The following is a 20,846-nucleotide window of genomic DNA, read 5'->3' as shown; positions in this document are numbered from 1 at the left end:
CAGTTGCAGACGTGGATCTCTCTTCCTTCAGTATCAATACACTCACAATAAGGCATTTGCCATTATTCGGATTACTGTCAGTTAGGCACTCAACCTTCAGGGATACACATGTAAGGATGTCCATGTCGAACAAGGCTTCACTTGATTCACCAGAGAATTATATCCCAGGAGCTATTCCTCCAAGAATTCATAACAAAAGGAAGACTTTCTTTTTTTTACATACATTGATAGGTAAGAGGTATGCTCTTGCTCTCCATTCAAAGCACTCTCCAGTAAGCCCAAAAAAATCAACACCTGTTCTACCAGGGATACATCACCTTTGTACAGTGTTGGCAATCTTGGAATCACAGGGAAGACCATACTCTCCCACTTCCACATCAAGATTAGTGCCTTGAATATCATTGACTGAGGTCATCACTACCTTTCATGAGGTAAAGGCAAAAGGTGCCATGAAGCTGAACTTTCCATTCAAGTCCTTCCCTTCCCAAAACTTTCTTAATATTTGAGACCTTGCAACAAAGAACTCCTTAAAGACTGTTCATGCTTTTGTTCTTTGTCTTTTTTGAGCCAACAGTTGAGATATTCCTTCCCTAGCACTGACAAAATCGATGATGCTTTGCTCCACCCAAAAATATATAGTTCTGAAACAAAATCCCAGTTTCTTCATAATTCTTCTACAAGGTGACTGAGGGATGAGACTTTGATGAGAAAGGGTGAAGAAGCTCTACCTGGCATCAACATCTTAAGTCCATGTGACAAAGGTAGACTATTTCAGAAAGTTCTATGAAACAAACTATTTGCTCAATATGGTGTATCGTTGGCTTGCCTCCTCCGATTATCCATACTCCCAGCTTCCTACCAACTTGTTCTAACGCTCAGACCCTAAGACATGACATAGGGCCTGATTTAGATCTTGACGGGTGGGTTACTCCATCCCAACGGTGATGGATATCCTGTCCTCCGAAATATTAATCCCATTATTTCTTATTGGATTTATATTTCGGCAGACTGGATATCCGTCACTATTGTGGTGGAGTAACCCGTCTGCCAAGAACTAAGTCAGGCCCATAGTCTTCAAAACCCAGGTCATTGGACATCGTGGCATCTGATAAGGCTTTAACATTGTCTATCCTTTTCAGACATTGACATCTTTTCTACCCTCCCATTTTCCTCCTCACCTGACATGATGGTTTGCAGCTATTTATTTAAATCCAAAATTGAAAAATAAAAATAAACTGACACTTTGAATGTGAAAAGAGATCTTTGGTATTAACTAGACAAAAGAGAGGAAAGTCTAACCTGTTGTTTGTCAATTAAGGTTCCATTTGAATCTACAGCAGCTATATGGCGGCCCCTTCACTCAGCTGAGAGGTGCTACTATCAGGATTCATACTTCAAAACAGACACCCTAGTAAGCCAAGCTTAGCTGAAGATCTCATTTGGTTAGCTGTCATTTACTAGTTTGCTAGTCACCTCTTTATCACTCTTTTGGTGTATTGTTTTCATCTTTAGAAGACAGAAATAAACTACCTATTCTAATCAATACACTCTCTCCTACCTTCTTTGTACGGCCCCTATCCTAAGCCCAAAGTGGATCAGGAGGATTTTGAAACAGTCTCCCTTAAGAAGCGCTAGGTGACGCTGTACATCATCATCAATTGAGTTGACAGAGCAAAGATGATGTCTATTTGTGGTGCCACTGACACTGGTAATGTCATGTTCGAGGCATGTGGGCTGCTAAATTCATATCTTAGCATTAGATCGCCGCCTAGTGTTGGGCTCGGATGATTGCACATTGTTGTCCTGGAAGAGTCTTCGAAGTATCCTGAGATAGGTGGCTCCTCCCCTGGACTACAGTGCGCATGGGCATCGGCTCCATCCCCAGATTGTTTTTTTCCGCCATTGGGTTCGGATGTGGTCTCGACGTCTTACTGTCGGAACCAAGTAAAACTATCTTTTACCGGCCAAAAGGCCTCGATTTTCTTGCGTCGGTATTGTCTGCGCTCGGTCTCGAGTCTTCCGTCTCTTGAAGCCGGAATAAGCGGAGTTTTCTTCGCTTTCTAAACTTTGAGGCCTTCTCATCGCGACACGACAGCGAGCCTTTACGGACATGGAGCGGAGCCCGTTCAAGTACTGCCCGCTCTGTGGGTCCAAGTACCCACACATCGATCTACACCCTGTGTGTAACAAGTGCCTTTCACCGGACCACGACGACGGCAAGTGCAAGGCCTGTGCACAGTTCCGCTCCAAGAAAACTCTCAAGCTTCGGCGCGCGGTGCGCTTGGAAGCTAGGCAAGCGGCCCCAGATCCGGAGAACATCTTCGGCGACCCGGAAGAAGAGGTCCAGGGTCACCTTCTACAAATCTCCCCATCACAGACGGAGGTCGAGGCGGATCCGGGAGACGACGACGGAGTCGCGGGTCAGGTCCTCGAATACGTCGAAGAGGTAGGAGACGACGATGAGATCTATGGGGCCGCGGCGGATAGCTCTGCGGACGAGCTCTGCCCCGAAGGTTTCGAGGATACCGACCGGGACACGGGATCGCCTGTCGGCCTTACCCAGGACCCGTTGCCGCAAGCCACAGCCCCGCCTTCGGGCCCGGCTACGGACTCACTTGCTGGGCACGATGTTTCGAAACCGAAACTGAAACCGTCGGGGTCGTCAACACCTAAAATGGCCGACCCGAAATCGAAACTGAAACCAAAGGACTCGAGTGTCCCTAAGATGGCTGCCGTGCCTGTGAAGAAGTCGGTGCCCGTCACCCCGTCGGCTCCGTCGACCTCCGGTCCGCAGAAGCCGAGGAAGTCTGTCGATTCCGATGCTCCGAAATCGAAGCCGACGCCCGAGGAAGGGGCCCCCAAGAAAGATGGTCGGCACGGATCAGCGGCTCCGGCGCCGTCCAAGCCCGCCAAGGTCGGCTCCAAAGAGGCTACGCCCAAGAAGTCTGCGCCCCGGCCTCAAGATTCGGAGGTGCCGAAGACGGTTTCCGCGCCCAAACCGCACAAGGCCCGCGAGGACGTCGGATCCGAGGGACCGCTCAAAACATCCTTGTCGGCGACGAAACCCACTGGCAGTGTACCGTCCCCCATTGCGGAGTCACTGCAGAGAATCAGGGAGAAAGCCTTTGCTCCATCGGCTCCGATGCCATCACCGCAGCCGCAAAAGGACGCTCCGGCTAAGCCTTCTGGGAAACTCCTTTTTCTCTTGCCACCTAAGGAGGCGCCGAAAGCGTTTTCGACGAAATCGGCTCCGAAACAGGGTTCCTCGCTGCCTGACCCTCTTCCACGTCGTGTACTCGAATCGGAAGACGATTCAGAGCATTTCATCGATGCTGCCACCGGCAAGCTGACACTCTATAAACGGAAGATCACTTCGGAGCCGGTGGACCCCTACGTCATCCCGTTGAAAAAGAAGAGGGTGCCCCTTGACGCCTCAGGCCTCACGGAACCGATTCAGCCTCCTCCAAGACGGAGCCCTACTCCCTCCCCAGAACACTCTGTGGGTGAGGAATATGATGAGGATGAACAGTACAATTTCCCTGTCGATGAACCTGATGTACAACCAGATTCTTACGACGACACTGGTGACCAGAACACCCAAGGTGTGGGCCAAGACCCGCAGACCTTTAATGCACGTGCATCCCCGACTGAGGACTCAGCAGGATTTCATGCACTAATTGAACGGGCGGCAGCCAATCATGATGTGGACATGCATGCCGACCCGGTTGAGGAAGACTTCCTTTTTGACACCTTTGCCATATCTGAAAGGACAGTAAAGACACTTCCTATGCTGAAAGGTGTTCTCAAACATGCTGGGGACATTTTTAAGGAGCCTACAAGGGCGAGAGTGGTCAACCCTCGCATTGAAAAGAAGTACAGGCCTGCGCCTGCGGACCCCGTCTACATCCGGGGACAATTGCCACTGGACTCTCTTGTGGTTGCCAATGCCAGGAAACGTGCCAACTCCCAGACAACGGGTGAAGCTCCTCCCCCGGATAAGGAGTCCAAAGTGCTTGAGGCAGGAGGCAAAAGAGTGGCTGCACAGGCGGCAAACTTTTGGCGCATCGCAAATACACAGGCGCTCCTGGCGCGTTATGATAGGGCGCACTACGACACCCTAGAACAGGTTATACAACACCTGCCCCCACAGTTCCAAGAAGGCACCAAAATGCTTATTGAGGAAGGAAAGCTAATATCAAACGCAGCCATCAAGTGTGCACTTGACGCTGCGGACACAGCTGCTAGGGCTATCAACACTAGCGTTATGCTGAGAAGACAAGCCTGGCTACGCATCTCAGGGTTTAAGCAGGATATTCAAACAACAATTCTGAATCAGCCAGTCAATCCTGATAGTCTGTTTGGTCCGGATGTTGACACCACCCTAGAGAAAATAAAGAAGGACACGGAAACTGCTAAGTCTATGGGGGCCCTGCAGTCCCAACAGTTTCGTGGCAGCAATTTTCGTCGCTCAGGTGCACGTGGAGTCACCAGAGGACAGATGGGGCAACAATCCCAGTTCTCCAAAGGTGGAACGCAATCCTCGTTCACTAAACAGAACAAGGGAGGTTATAGGAATAACAGCAACAGAGGTCGCGGCAGAGGAAACAACAGCTCCCGCACCTCTACTCCAAGCAAACAGTGACTTTCTGTCACTGCCCCCCGACCACATAACACCGGTCGGGGGGAGACTGCAGCAGTTCCTGCCCGTCTGGAGAAACATCACCACAGACAGGTGGGTGCGACAACTAATCCAGTATGGTTATTGCCTAGAGCTGACATCCACTCCACCCAACATCCCACCGAGGCAAAGGCCTATGTCCGCAGAGCACTTGCACTTATTGCAGCAGGAAGTGGTGGCGATGCTGCAAAAAGGCGCAATCGAGCTCGTGCCGGTGGGGGAGGAAGGCACAGGGGTATATTCCCTGTACTTCCTTATTCCAAAGAAGGACGGTTCTCTCAGGCCCATTCTCGATCTACGTCCCCTCAACCTGTACATACTGTCAGAGCATTTCCATATGCTTACACTACAGCAGATTCTTCCCTTGCTAAACCAGGGAGACTTCTTAGCGACCTTAGATCTCAAGGATGCTTATTTCCACATTCCACTACACCCGTCACACAGGAAATACCTCAGGTTCACTATTCAAGGCAGGCACTACCAGTTCAAAGTCCTACCCTTCGGAGTCACTACGGCCCGAGGGTGTTCACCAAGTGTCTAGCGACAGTGGCGGCGCACCTCAGGAGGCAGAATATCCATGTCTACCCCTACCTAGACGACTGGCTCGTACAAGCCAAGTCAGAGCAACAGTGCGCCGCAGACATGTCGACTACAATTCACCTTCTTCACGATCTGGGTTTCTCCCTAAATTACCCAAAATCGCATCTTCAGCCGGCACCTGTCCGGCAGTTCCTGGGTGCTACGATCAACACCCTGACAGCCATGGCTCAGCCAAACCAAGTCAGAATCGACAGCATTCAGTCACTGATCCAACGATTCCGACCAAGACACTCCCTGCCAGCGAGAGTGTTCATGCAGTTGATCGGCATGATGGCCTCCTGCATCTTCATAGTCCCTCACGCACGGTTACATATGCGCCCGCTCCAGGAGTGCTTAGCGACTCAGTGGACACAGGCTCGTGGGCAATTGACAGACCTAGTGTTGGTTACCAGTCGGGCATACGACTCTCTGCATTGGTGGACTCCACACAACCTTTGCAAGGGCCGACTGTTCCACGAGCCCGTGCCGCAGATTGTCCTGACGACGGACGCATCTCTCCAGGGCTGGGGAGCACATGTGCTCACTTACACAGTGCAGGGACTATGGACGACGCAGCAACAGAAGATGCACATCAACTATCTGGAACTGATGGCAATCTTCATGGCGCTCAAGTCCTTCATTGTACATCTGAGCAACAAGGTCGTGCTAGTCCGGACGGACAACATGACCGCGATGTACTACATTCAGAAACAGGGGGGCACCCACTCGCCACAGCTGTCTCATCTGGCTCAGAGCATGTGGAAGTGGGCCATTCAGAGGAACATTTTCCTCATGGCAGAACACCTCCCGGGCAAGGACAATCAGATGGCGGATCTGCTCAGCAGATACAGCCATCAGATGCACGAGTGGGAGATACACCCTTCGGTTCTCCACCCGTTCTTCCAGCAGTGGGGTCATCCGGAGATAGACCTGTTCGCAACAAAGGAGAACGCAAAATGCCGACTCTTTGCCGCCAGGTTCCCTCACCCACAGTCGCAGGGGAATGCGATATGGATGAACTGGTCAGGCAAATTTGCATACGCTTTTCCGCCAGCCCCTCTAATACCGCTGGTCGCAAGAAAGCTAAGGCAGCACTCCATGACTCTCGTCCTGGTTGCTCCAACGTGGGCACGACAAGCTTGGTACACCACGTTCCTCGAACTCTCAGTGGTGCCGCATCAAAGACTGCGCCTCACGCCCAGCCTTTTGACGCAGAACCATGGAGACATTCAGCATCCAGATCCACGACAGCTCAACCTGGCGATCTGGCTCCTGAAGTCCTAGAGTTTGGATACCTTAACCTACCTCCAGAATGCATGAGTATCATCAAGGAGGCGAGGAAACCAACTACTAGAGCATGCTATGCTGCTAAGTGGAAGCGTTTTGTCATCTACTGTACGTCCAATGACATCAACCCACTAGATGCATCTATTCCCAACATCATCTGCTATCTGTTACATCTCTACAAGTGCAATCTGGCGTACACTTCCATTAGGATACATCTCTCAGCCATAGCGGCTTATCTTCAGAACAGGCAGCACCTCTCTGTCTTCAGAGTGCCCGCCATTAAAGCCTTCCTTGAAGGTCTGAAGAGAGTCATTCCCCCAAGAACGCCACCAGCTCCGGTGTGGAACCTCAACGTCGTTCTCACCAGACTGATGGGGCCACCATTTGAGCCACTGCACTCGTGTGAGCTCCAGTTCCTTACGTGGAAAGTGGCCTTTCTGATAGCTATTACGTCTCTGAGGCGTGTCAGTGAGCTGCAAGCGCTCACCATACAAGAGCCGTTCATTCAAATTCACCCGAATAGGGTAGTGCTACGCACTAACCCTAAATTCCTTCCTAAGGTGGTGTCACAGTTTCATCTTAACCAGACTATCGACTTACCAGCATTCTTTCAAAACCCGCAAACGGTGGCGGAAAGAATGCTTCATACCTTAGATGTACGGAGGGCGTTGATGTACTACATAGACAGAACACAACCCTTTAGAAAGACAAAACAACTCTTTGTTGCCTTCGCACCACAACACAAAGGCAACCCAATTTCTAAAGCAGGGATAGCCAGGTGGATTGTTAAGTGCATCCAGATATGTTATCAGAAAGCCAAGCGCACTTTAACAATACCCCCCAGAGCGCACTCCACACGCAAACTGGGAGCATCCATGGCTTTCCTAGGGAACATTCCTTTAGAGGATATTTGCAGAGCAGCCACGTGGGTCACACCACATACCTTCACAAAACACTACTGTGTTGATGTGCATTCCAAGCAGCAAGCAGCTGTAGGACAGGCTGTTCTCAAGACACTTTTTCAGGTTTCTGCAGCTGGCACGGGCAACCGCCGCTGATGGAGGGACTGCTATGTATTCTATGCTAAGATATGAATTTAGCAGCCCACATGCCTCGAACTGAATATGCTACTTACCAGTATGCATCTGTTCTTGGCATGTAGGGCTGCTAACATTCATATCGCCCGCCCTCCTCCCCGGTGCCTGTCGCAGCTGCAGATATACTATTGTATTTATTCATTAGCATGGACATCCTTTACACTTTCACTCCATCTCCTGCCACAATGGCGAAAAACAATCTGGGGATGGAGCCGATGCCCATGCGCACTGTAGTCCAGGGGAGGAGCCACCTATCTCAGGATACTTCGAAGACTCTTCCAGGACAACAATGTGCAATCATCCGAGCCCAACACTAGGCGGCGATCTAATGCTAAGATATGAATGTTAGCAGCCCTACATGCCAAGAACAGATGCATACTGGTAAGTAGCATATTCATTCTTGTCACAGCACTGACACACTCCTCCCGGATGCAGGGATTGAGAAACAGTAGGTTTCCCTCCGTTTTCTCCATGTTTTTTCTTTTGACTTTTTCTGTGACAGTTTCACTTCCAAAATCTTTCAGCTTCAAGCTCTGCAACTGTCACCTCAAGTGTATGTCTGTGACCGACCTTCATAGGGACTGACTGCAGTGCTTTGGTTCTTCTTACGATAAAAGCCTTGAACCTCCGTACCTTCATGCACCCCAAAGGTAACCAGGAACAGGAGGCGAACGTCAGCAGTGGCAAATATGAGGAGGTGGTCGAGAACACCCTCTCGCTCCCAGGTGCTATGATTGGGTTGTTCCCTGGTGCAGCACCACAGACACCACGAACGCACTCACCAAGCTCATTGTGAAGCTGGGTGAATTCCTCTCCCCTTCTAAACCTGTGCATTGTGGGGTCCCCCAGGGATCTTCCCTGAGCCCCACACTTTTCAACATCTATGTGGCCCCACTCGCCAGGTTAGTAAGATCTTTTGGGTTAGAGGTACTGTCATATGCTGACGACACCCAGATCATGGTCTCCCTCTCTCACTCGGTGAGTACCTCCGCTCTTAACTTCAGGAACTGCATGGATGCAGTCTCTCAATGGATGATTCAGAATTCCTTGAAGTTAAACGGAGAGAAGACAGAAGTTCTGATCTTTGGGGGTGACCAGAATATCTGGTCGAGTGACTGGTGGTCAGCATCCCTTGGGGTTTGCCCCCTTCCTTTTCAATCTGCCAGGAACCTGGGTGTTATGATAGATACCACACTCTCCTTCGACCGTCAGGTCAGGAGGACGGTTTCCACCTGCTGTGGTATCATCAGGATCTTGAGAAAGATCGCTCACTACCTCTCTCCTGAAGCCCGGAAGCAAGTCACTGTGGCTCTCATCTCCTCGAGACTGGATTACTGTAATGCACTTTATTCAGGCATTAATAAGAATCGTATCCAGCGCCTACAGATAGTGCAAAATGCGGCGGCCAGGCTGGTTCTTAATCTTCCTAGACTCTCCTCAGCCTCCTTGGGCGGAAGAATCTACACTGGCTGCCCATCCAATCTAGAATCTCATTTAAGATCCTCTGTCTTGCTCATGGGGCCATATATGGCTCAGGTTCAGAGGGCATTAGGTCCCTCCTACATGCTTATTTACCCAGTAGAACTCTTTGTTCTTCTAATAAAAACCTCCTGTCAATCCCTCGCTTTCACAAAGTAAGGTGGGGAGGGAGAGCCTTTTCCTCCCTGGCGCCCAGGCTGTGGAACACTCTTCCCCCTGATCTGGCAGGACAACCCTCTATCATGCTTTTTCGTAAAGCATTAAAAACTTGGCTCTTTGTAGAGGCCTATCCGTAGTCCTGCACTAGAAGTGTTACAAGCCGTACGATCTTTCAGGCGCCTTGATGCCCTTGGGCTAAGTTGCGCATTATAAGACTCCACTCACTCATTGTGCATGTGGAGGAAGTCTAAGGAGACTCTTCTGAGACATTTCCAGTTGTCCTGACACTTTCCAGCACAAGATGAAGTCTTCCAGAAGGCCTTTATGTCCATTTAGACCCACCAGCGTAACTTTGCCAGTCACCACAGGTTAATCAGTGCCATTGACTCCGATGTAGCACTAGCTTCAGCTGTCCTGGTCTCATGCCAGCAAACAGCCTGTGGCCGTTTCTATGCAATTGAAGCAGGTCACTTCATCTGCTGCATCACTATTGGCTTCGGTTTCAGCACCTGGTCGGATTTCTCCAACACCTATGATGAGCCTTATTTACCAAACAGCACTTAAACATTCTGTTGAATATTTGAGGGAATTTTAGATAAATAAGATAACAAATGTGAGACTGTTGACATTCTCCAGGACTTATTATCCTCATACTTAGACGCCTTATAGTGTCAAGGCCTCCCTCCCAGGGATACAATTGATCACCTCTTGACTCTTCTAATTACAAATGTATCCTTGCTCATGCACTTAGAGTGGCAGCTTGACGGATGCTTCCTCAAAAAATTTCTTTCCGTCTGATGAGAAGCCATTAGTGAAGCATATACTTTTTTTGCAGTGATACAGAAGGCAACTGAGGCTTTAAACCTCTGTACTAACACCAAAACAGCAAGACAAACAACCAAGTATTTTTTATCATTTACTGGTGCCTTGTTGAAGCCTCTGAAGGAGCCTTGGGAGAGATGCCTTGATCCACTTCAGCTGTTGCTGGGGCTGTGTCTGTGAAAATGAAGGCAGTTCCTTCTGGATTGACTCTTTTCTACAAAAAGCCCATGCTTAAAAGACTCGTCCTTCAAGCTTAATCTACTCAACAGAAGGCTAATACTTTCCCATCATTGCCACGGGGCTCAGCGTGAAAGCATTTAGATGGATTGGTAAAGAAGTTTTTTGCATTAGGCAGTTTGTCCCTTAGATTGAGTAATGCACATTGCCTTTTAGCCAGATACTCTTTCACCTTCTAGAAGATGTCTTCCCTGGCAGTGCAGAGTTTGCCAGAACACATGACAACTTTTGAACTCTGCCAAGCTGGCCGTGATGCTGCAAAGCTGTTTCTGCTCGCGTGTCTCCTACCTTCTGTAGCTTGTTTCCTTTACCAGTGCAATTGAAGAACAGATTCCTTTCTGTGTTGCTCAATTTGATGCTGATCAATCAGCCCACATTAAAATAATGACCTTCTAACACTTATCATGACACAGGTAAATATTAGTTAAAAACACGTAATTTTCTATTTCTCTCAAGATTTTATTCTTTATAAAAACTTTTTAGTTTAAAAATGGTTAATACACATTTAATGAAACATGATACATTCATATACACAAATCACAATAAAAAATGTTTTTACAGTAAGATAAAATTAGGTCCTTATGTTATCTTACTGTAAAAAAAATTTTTATTGTGATTTGTGTACCAATTTGTTATGATTTTTTATTGCTGTATATCGAGAAGATACTCAGGAACTGTATTTCAATTAAATGTTAGACACAATAACCCTGTTTATTGTAAGCAAAAACTGTTAAATTAAGTAAATCTGAGTATATGAATGTATCATGTTTCATTAAATGTGTATTAACAATTTTTAAACTAAAAAGGTTTTATAAAGAATAAGATCTTGAGAGAAATAGAAAATTACGTGTTTTGAGCTAATATTTAACGGTGTCATGATAAGTGTTAGAAGGTCATTATTTTAATGTGGGCTGATTGATCAGCATCAAATTGAGCAACACAGAAAGGAATCTTTTGTTCTTCACTAACATTACCCAGTCCTTTCTGGTTTATCTGTGAAACTCTCTTTTTTTGGAGGTCTTTACCAGTGCAAGGCCAGCACCATCTGTAACAAGCGCACTACACAAATCTCTTTCTCTCATTCATTCACTCATTCAAGGGGAGCTGGATACCATGTGTACCATGTATTGCTCCATGGTTACAGGCCTGGTGATGAGACAGCATACCTAGATGAGAACCCCTGGACTGTCGGCAGATACCCAGGCACAGTTGCTGGACTTGCTGTTTGATGTGGAGCACCCTTACAGTAAAACATTTGAGTGGTCTCTAGGAATAGTTTCTCTGGCAAAAAAAAAGTTACATTAGAGTTACAGAAAGCTTAGAGGTATCAAAATCGCAATGAATGGCTTCTAAGGTTTCTGCAAAGCAGTCTCCTTCACAATCTGGATTTTCAGTCTCGCCTTTTTACTGCAAGCACAACTGTGTCATCCCCTGATCCCCCGGGCCCTGGGGTCAATAAAAGGGTCTAAGTCACTAAAATCAGTTTGTCAAACAGGTTCTACAATACTCAGCAACAAAGCTCAGCAAGTTGTTGAAGATAACAAGGAACGACTAAGCACCATGATGTAGTCCTCATTAGTTGCCAACTGCAGCAGTCCACTTTTGGGGGATGACACAATTGCAAAACCACTCACTAGAACATCAAAAGCGACAGAATCCTTTACAGCTCCAATGTCATCTTCATGTCAAATTAGATGGCCACATCAGCCATCAGAAGCACTGTGGATCTAAAACACAGATCTGTGTTCCATATAACCCATTGGGACCGAGGAGGACCTCCGACAGTCAGAAGAGGCCAGCGCGTAGTCAAAGACTCTATCTCAAATCATCCAACCAAGCGACTTTACCACCTACCCCGCTCAAGGGTCCATAGTCATTAGTCTTTTCTATATTAAATCTAGGCTTTCTGGTTTTCAGTATCTATTTTTTGTGAATTCTGCTGGGGGGTCTTAGTATATTCCAATGTATAAAATGTGTAAACATCAGTGGTTATCAGTGTCTGTTCTCTTATTTGCTTCATTAAAATTATGGGGATGTTTTTTCAGTGCTTAGAAAGAATTTGGCTTTTATTTCCTTCCTTCCTTCCCTCATCATTCCTATTATAGATTTTTTCTTCCTTCCTGCTCCTAACTCCCTTCTCTGTACCTTTTCTTTGAATATGCTCTTACTAGTAGTAACGTTTCATTATTTGTCTTACCTCCATGACTGTCTCAATTGCATCTGTCTAGCAGTTCAGTTTGACCCCTTGTGAATTATGTGCATGGATGGAGAGTTGCACCTCACTAAAATGTTATTGAAGCAGATAAAATATTAAAGGTGGGCACAAAACACACATTCTTGCTGCTCAGTTCTTCAGATAAGTGACAAAGCTCCACTGAATTAAACTTTTATATATATGACATGAAGTTATAGCTAGCTACTATTACAATGCCATGTTCTTTGTCTTGAGGTACCAAGAAAGGAATGGGGTATTACATGTCATTTTAGTGTTGTTTTAGTGTCTGATCTGTCCCTATTCTTAAACTACCTGATCACAGTGGCAATGTGTGCTATGGAATAAATAGGCATACTGTTAACTATAGGGTCCTAGGTAACAGTAAATGCTGCTGCTGTATACAGAACCTGCTAAAGTTGCTTTTTTATATGCAGGCTCTGAAATGAGTCTGTGCACCTAGTTTGATCAAATTGTGTGGTTTGCAGAACATACTAGGCAACACAGAGCAGTGGTTGATTTTCATGTTTCTGAGCTGCACAGCCAGAACTTTATTGACAACTCATAGATTTTCTGAGTTAATGTAGGCAGAACACTTTCAGAAAAACCAGCACATGGACCCTTTCTGGTCCTGCGCATGCTTGCAGAAGATATTCATGATATGGTTCTTGTTCTTCTATATGAAAGGAGGCAGGTCCTATAGACATGCTTTACAAACCATTAGAATGTTAAACTAAGAACAGAGGTGTTGAGTACAGCGCTTTATGGAAGGACAGTGGTTTAGACGCGTCGACGTGCACAGTGATCTTTGTTGCCATCATCCTGATAACTGAACTTTCACAAAATATAGCTTTTTACCCCTCAGTGAAAGATAATGACATCATGGTGGGCCTCTTCCCCTGGATATAGTTCCGCTGTTTGCCACTACGCGGCAATGTTCAGCAAACAATAAGGCGAAGTCACATGAGATGAGAGAGGATCCCAAAATAGGGGTGGAAATAGATGTAGTGAGTCCAGGAACTTTGCAGGTGCCCAAAAGGTCATATTAAGTTCCTGACTTGAAATCTATGACCATGATGGGAGCATCAATCACAGAAAATAGCTTCTATCTAGAGGGTACATTTGTATTGCTTTGACACCTGAGGATACCAAAGAAGCAAAATCCGGTATTTCCCAGTTTCTACTGAAAAGCAAATTATTCCTTTGGTAGTGTTTTATCTGTTATAATCAGTTTTAACTGAAAACCAGAAACAATAATTACACCCTACAAAATAGTAATGCAAGGATTGTCACGGAGGCTTTTCACAGTCACCTAACATGTTGCAGTGCCAGCAGTATGCAGTGGGAACCCTCCTGGCATGGCTCTCTCTGCAGTCATCTGGCTTAGGTACCAATGCTGCCTATATTTCGTGGCAGCAGGGAGCATCTAGCATAGGCAGTAACAGGCAAATTGTCTGAGTCTTTAACTGGTAAAGGGCACCGTAGCTCACTAGCTCTGTGTAGTATCCTCAGTTCCCCAGAGAAATCTGAAGTGCCCGATAGTCTGCAATCTTCCAGCGTCAGCACCGATTTTCTCTCCTGATTAGGTTACATTATTATTTCTCCATACATTTGGAATGCTGATGTAAGGTCCTCAAATTCAGTACTATGTAGGATTTAATAGTGAACTGTGATGGAGACTCTGTTACAGACATGAGTATTATCCCATCTGTGTTATCAAAAGTGCATTATATCATGTGTCGCTTTTATTAAGGTGGATGGGATATCCATCATGCTTGTGACAGAGTACCCATCCACCAAACTCTTCCAAAAGCCCTTAGTGCTGTCCCAACTCATGTCACTGTGATAAACAACTCACACGTTGGAGCAGCTTCTCACCGTTGGCCATCCTATCAATTAGCAACACTGTTCTTAGCAGTGATTGTCACAAGGAAGCAAAACTAGTTCCATGGTGTTCTCACTCCATATTTGGAGTGCTTATTTCGAGCAGGTGTTTGCCAGGACTCAGCACAATAACTCATTCTAATGTACTGGGACTTAATTAAAGTACTTGTATTCATGCTCTCTGCAGTGGCCAGTCAGCTGTAAATGTTGCATGATGAAATTTGTGCTATGAAGAGGATAGCTTTTAGCTCATCACTAAATCTGTCCGTTCAGGCAGATGGTGTGTCTTCACTACTTGGTGGCACAACAATTCAGTTGAATGTTTGCAGGCTAACAATCTTGTCCAGGTTCAGGTTCTATAGTGTGCTGTACCCCCAGCTGAAAAGAGCCTGAACAACTGCATAGTAAAGGGATATTTTGAAGCAATATCAGCTAGCATGTAAGCTCTCTACCAATGACCTTTATTAAAACTGCCTCTATTTCTGAAACCATTCATGTTGCCACCATGAGAACTTGACAGTCTTGCTGTTGTTGATGGGTTCCCTTTGGAGCCCATCCCCTCTTGCCACCTAAATTTCCTTTCCTGAAAGGTGGCCTTTTTGGTGGCTTGCCACAGCCAGAGAAAGGGGTGAGTTGCAAACCCTTTGACTTATGTTCCATTCATAGTGTTCTCAAACGACGGGGTCTTTCTGAAGTTTAAGCTCTCAGTTTGGCATGAGGTAGCAAAGGAGTTTCATATGTCATGAGACATCACTTCACCTGCCTTCTTTCCCCCTTCTCCTCACCCTCCGAAAGAAGATGAAAGGCTACACAGGTTAGACTTTAGAAGGGCTCTTAGCCGCTACATCTAAAGGACTTCTCCTTTCAGAGTGCATGATGATCTCTTTCCAGTATTTAAAGTGTTGTAAACAGGCAGAGTAATTAGGAAACAGAGCATTTAAAGAAGAATTTCTCTTTCTGTTAAACTCTGTTATGAGTTGGCTGGTGTATAGCACCCACAAGGGTCAAGCTCTTTGCTCCTGGCATGGTTGATGTTTCAGCTCCCTTGTGGAGAGTCCCAATACAATCATCCTGCACAGCCACTGCCTGGTCTTTGGAGCCATCATTCCCAAATCACTATTACTTAGCGACAGAGGCAAGAAATGAGACACAGTTAGGGAAAGCAGTTCTCCAGTGATTTCACTGTACATTTCTCAGCTGGTATTCTCGTACCTCGCCGCTCTGGGTGCTTGGGGAGTGGTTCATACAAGGGGAAATATTCATTCAAAAGAGGAGTTACTTACTACAGTAATATTTTGGTTGATCTATGTGACCTAACCTGCAAATTACTTGCCATTCTCCGACCGCCTCTGTCAAGGAGGTGTGAAATACTATTTTTATTTTATTTGCCGTCCATAGTCTTTTAATGGGGTTTGGGAATCGACAGATCAAATATCAGAAGCATGCTTAGGGCCCAATGCTATGCAAATCTATTAAATTGGCATTGTTGCAGCAGGAGCACTTCCAATGCTGCGCGTCACTCCTACTGACGCCAGTCAAGACCACCGGGCACCAATGACTTCATATTTCTAAAAAATGTTTCCAGATCCAGGCTGGTGCCCCTCACCTCAGTAATCTTTGGGAGCTGATCAATCAGAAAAAAATGTTACAGTAAGTAACGTGTTCTTTAAAAAAAAAATCCTAAGTCTACCTTTTCACGGTGTCCATGTAATGATGCCACTGATAGCTCATGCTCGGCTAGTCTGCATGGACTTCATGTCCTAGCGCACTGAAGGGGTGTGTGTGTGTATATATATATATATATATATATATATATATATATATATATATATATATATATATATCTGGCAGCTCCTTTGAAGCATTACTGCTAACACTGTGACATTCGTGAGGTGCTTCCATGGCACAAGTGTGTTATTGCTTATGAAGATCCCACAAAAACTCGAGTTAATTGATTTAAGTGTCTGCTGTTTCTGTTTCCTCCACAGCTACTGCAGATCCATCTGTGGGCCAGACTCAGACTGTATTCACCACAGAAGCCTCTAATCCGATACAGCAGCTATACCATCATGGTGTCCAGTATGATGTCATTACGTTGGAGGAATAATTATTCCATTTGTACCATGGAATCTATGATGGATTACAGTTTTTTGTTGGAGATTGTAAACTTTGATCGATCGACAGCAGAGAAACGTTACCCTACGTTTTAACTGATAAAGGCAATCGTCTTATTTGAGCTGAGAAACCCCATCATCTGCCTGAGACTATAAAGCTTTAGTAAGAGGTCCTTAATTGCATTGGCTGCTTGCAGCCATATGACTACGAAATGCTGGTATAACAAACCGCCAACCATAGGATTGCGTCTGCACGACATCATCACATATGACTGAGTGACTCCTTCCATCACAGTGCATCATGGATATAGCACTGTTTAATGTCTTCCTTAATGCCATAGTCTGTATATTGTGTGCAGTAGTTTCTGGGAGATTGTAATCAAGGCAAGAGAAGGACTATCTGCATAGGGGTACAAAACCAAAAGGAAACTTTGTACGTAAATTAGATATGGAAAGATTGAGGGTGATATAGCCATCATGTTGAGTGTCGAACAGGAATGAATGCTGGATAGGCGTACTAACACACAGCATGATATATAGGACTAGTGCTAGTGTATCCTGAAAATGCTTCTGAAAGCCTAGTAATGAGAAGCCCAAGGTAGTATTCTTTCTTTGAATGCTCATGGAAATTTAATTCACAAGGAAATGCTAGGTGTGCAGGCAATTTCTTGGTGTTCCTAGCACTGTTCCAGGTGACTAGACGCAACATGAAGTGTTGTCTGTGGGCAGCCATATATGAGAATTGGGTGTTGATGGGATGAAAACGATCTTCCAGCAAAATGAAGCAAGAAGCACATAACAGACGGTGTTGTGTCACAGTGGTGTATCCTTTCAATGTTCTTAGAGGAAGACATATGACCGAGGAAGAACTGGACATTGTATGGGCAGTGTTCCCTGACGAATGCTGGTTATCCTGAGAAACTGAGTTAAAGAGCAGTCATTTTAAAGTCAAGGATCCAGACCAAAACTCCCTTAGGTAATACTCCACAAGCAACGTCCAGTATTTATTAATGTTAATTATATTCTGTAAAATAGTGTATTACACAAGAGGTTGGCTGCCGAGACTGTCTTGGAATCATCTAAGAACTGAATTTATTGTGGAATCAATGGGTGTTAGGAAAGGCTGGTGTTTGGGTTTTTGGTGGTATTGAGTGTGGGGGCAGGAAAGGCTAAGACATGAACTGCTAGGTTCTGATTGCGTCATAGTAATATTCTCGTAGCTGCAACATAAAAAGAGCGCAGGTGGAAGTAAATTGGGTGATTTGTTGACAACGAGTGAATTGCTGGACCCTGAATCCTTTCCTGGTGGTGAACTGCCGTAGAAGGCACCATTTGCTGAGTGGATCCCAGAGAAGGGTAATTTTAATTGAAGCATTAGTCTCTGAGAGGTCTTACAGAGTACCACAGGAAATGCTGGGTGCTCATGGGTCTCGTGTAAAACGGATAGCTCTAGTTGGTTAGAAGTTGGGGAAGATCACATCAAGCATTTTGTACTGCTTGATCCTAAAGCAAGATTTAGACTACGATCCAAACAGTTGAATATAGTTTGGTTTTAAGATGCAAAGCAAAGGCCCACTCAGTAGTAGGTACCCAAATAAGGGTACTAAGTGTTAAACAAAAAGGAGTCCAGTAGACATGTTACAGATGGCAGTGGGGTACTGCACAACAGATTAGATTGTAGATTCTTACAAACAAATGTGGCATTTGTCATGTTAGTGAGAAAAAAAAGGAATCTGCCTATGTTGGCAATGGGAAAAACATGCAAGAGACACCAAAGCGACAAAAGGTATGTGTTTATGACTGGTACAGTAACTACATGAACAGACTAACTGTAACAGTGTTTAGAAAGTCGAAAGCCTATATGGTGCAGTGAGGGATTGGTGACGTAGTGAAGCTGATGTAGCGGGTAAACACCAGTGGTGTCACTTGATGTCTAGCGCAGTATATATTTTCTGGTACACCTACTGTGAAGGTGTCCACATGTGTTTCAGCCTTGATGGGTATGGAATATAGACTTGCACTTTCATCAGCAACAAGATAATTAAGGGACAGGTGTTCAAAAGGATTTTATGATTGCAAACTTCGTAGTTCGCAAAATCGCTGGGTTGGTAGTCGTAAAATACCTTTATCTAATATACAAAACCCATTTATGAGTCTGAAATGTTCTTTGGCTTTGTAAAAGGAGTCTTGCGATCCATACCAAATCACAGTTTTGAAGGGTGTAAAAATTGAGATTATGCATGCAATGTTTCAATGGTTTGCGAATGCAGTTATAGTTGCAACCCATTGAACAGTTACAGATACCTCTTTGCACCCTTTCCCTTTTTTAATTTGTGTTGTCAACCTGTGGGGGAGTAGGCAGTGGTCTTGGGGAACTCCTGCTGATGTTTTCCCAAATGGAAGATGATTTTTTAAAGCAGTGCAGGTTCTTTAAAAGATTACAGGATGCTTAAAACACAAAGGTTTCGATTTGGAAATTCATACAAAGGTATGGTGAACTGCTATTTTTTAATGTTCAGGTTAAAATGGGCAGCACATACATTGTGTTTGCTCCATGTGCAACGTTCTAGTGATACCAGACTTTGTTGAGAGCCCATATTTGTTTATTAACAATTTACAATTTAAGTTAATTAATTTAAATTCATTTTTCTCATTCACATGAAACTAATATATATCTCTTTAATAATATGCAATGCAGTTAATCACTCTGATTCAGGCACTTGCAGAACTACTGTCATCCGTGATATGTCCACGGGTTCCCTAATAGTTTTATCGTAAAATACATGGAGTGCCAAGGGAAGAGCCAAGTGCTGAGGAATCCAGATAAAGGAGGCACCTATTCAGTATACACAATTGCTTCTAGCACCTATTTTGCACCTTCACATGACCAAGGACATCTCAGTTGAATCAGTGTCTTGATTCTTTAGCCTAAAATCCATGAGGTCTAATGAAAACAACAATCAAGAAGATACTGAATTTTTATATATGCAGTTGGATTTCAGATTGTATATTGAGATATTTTCTTTATGAATATAGGAAGTCCGAAACCTGATTGTAACATATTTGTATGTATGTATATATTAAACCTTAATGATGTATGTGTCATTGAGCAGAGACATAATATATTTTGGGAAATTAAAAGTAAAGAAACCAATGAATGCATATTTTTTCAGAGGCTACACGTTTCTCTTAATGAATGAAATATGAAAATATAGCGTCTAGAGGTGGGGAGAGATCTCTGGCAGTTGGGAGATAGCAATACAATGTGAACGTCTCTTTCCAATACTTTAGGGATAGTAGAACTTCACCCGACTGTAAAAACCAGAACATTGGCTGAGCTGCATGCATGATATACTGTTCGTCTATGGTTTGCCCTTTCTGTTCTTCGATGTCCTCTAGCTGCTGTTGAGCAGCATCCTCCCATCACAAGGTTTAAAAACCCTCGAGCCATTGATGGTGATTTTATTTATTTTTTCTTTGTTTCCGAATTGCTTTCTTAGATAGTGCTAGTGACCAGTTCTCCTTTTTTTGTTCTCTTGCTGTTTTTCAGTAACCTCTATTGTTTTTCGTGTTTGTGACTTCTTCATAGCCATCACACACAATGACTTGTACCCTGTAAGGGGTGGTCTCGGACATTTACATCAAGGTCAGAGGGGCTGATGCCTTCAGTATTTGGTTTTGAAGGCAGCAGTGTATCTTAATTGCATTTTGTTTATCTTCATGTATTACATGGTTGTTTGCTGTACACCATTAAATAAGTAGTTCTCTGCTCTCATTTCTATGGCAGGTCTACTGTGGAAAAGAAAAATGTCAGCATACATTTTAGTACTGTCTATAAAGTCAGCCACCCTATATGGAAAACTATATAGAATGAACTTTGGAGATCGCCACTGTGTTAAGTGCCTTTTGAGGGCATAGCCATAAAGGCACCCTTATGAGTGGGTATTTTATAAAGATGGGAATCCTAAGGCGCTCAGGAGCTGGCCACTAGTTCTTTGGCTGATACTCCCACCAGAGATAAGCTTGTTGGCCCGTTTACTCTTCTTCGCATCTTGTGCAGAAACCTGAAGAAGGGTCTCTTAGCACCACGTTTTCCCAGTCACACTCCAAGGACATTTCCTCAGTATTTGAGTCTGCAGAATATCGTACCCAATTCTATCTCCTAAAAAGCAGGTTTCTTCTTCCAGGTTTTTTTGTACAGAAAGGATTACAGTCCTGCTCCAAACAAGCTCTTCATTAAGATTAAAATCGTGAGTCTTCTGCACCCTTGTATTCAGTGCATTTGAAAAGTAAGCTAA

At 44.9% G+C, this 20,846-nt stretch overlaps 1 protein-coding gene across 2 annotated transcripts in view; it reads left to right on the top strand.

Annotated features, from left to right (window-relative positions):
* The window catches only part of ZNF335 (zinc finger protein 335), a 272,021-nt gene extending 252,348 nt beyond the window's left edge, over positions 1-19,673 (top strand). The window contains exon 28 of one of the 2 annotated variants that reach the window (XM_078651910.1): positions 16,423-19,673. In XM_078651910.1, the coding sequence (XP_078508036.1) occupies positions 16,423-16,541 (119 nt within the window). In that variant the 3' untranslated portion in view covers positions 16,542-19,673. The remainder of the gene's footprint in view (positions 1-16,422) is intronic. The other variant, XM_078651911.1, reaches the window with a different exon arrangement.
* Positions 19,674-20,846: the final 1,173 nt, after the last annotated feature.

This window comes from Lissotriton helveticus, chromosome 7, assembly GCF_964261635.1.
Source record: "Lissotriton helveticus chromosome 7, aLisHel1.1, whole genome shotgun sequence".
Lineage (NCBI taxonomy): Eukaryota > Metazoa > Chordata > Amphibia > Caudata > Salamandridae > Lissotriton > Lissotriton helveticus.
Note: the sequence above shows the minus strand (reverse complement) of the source record. Positions and strands in the feature narration are given on the sequence as shown.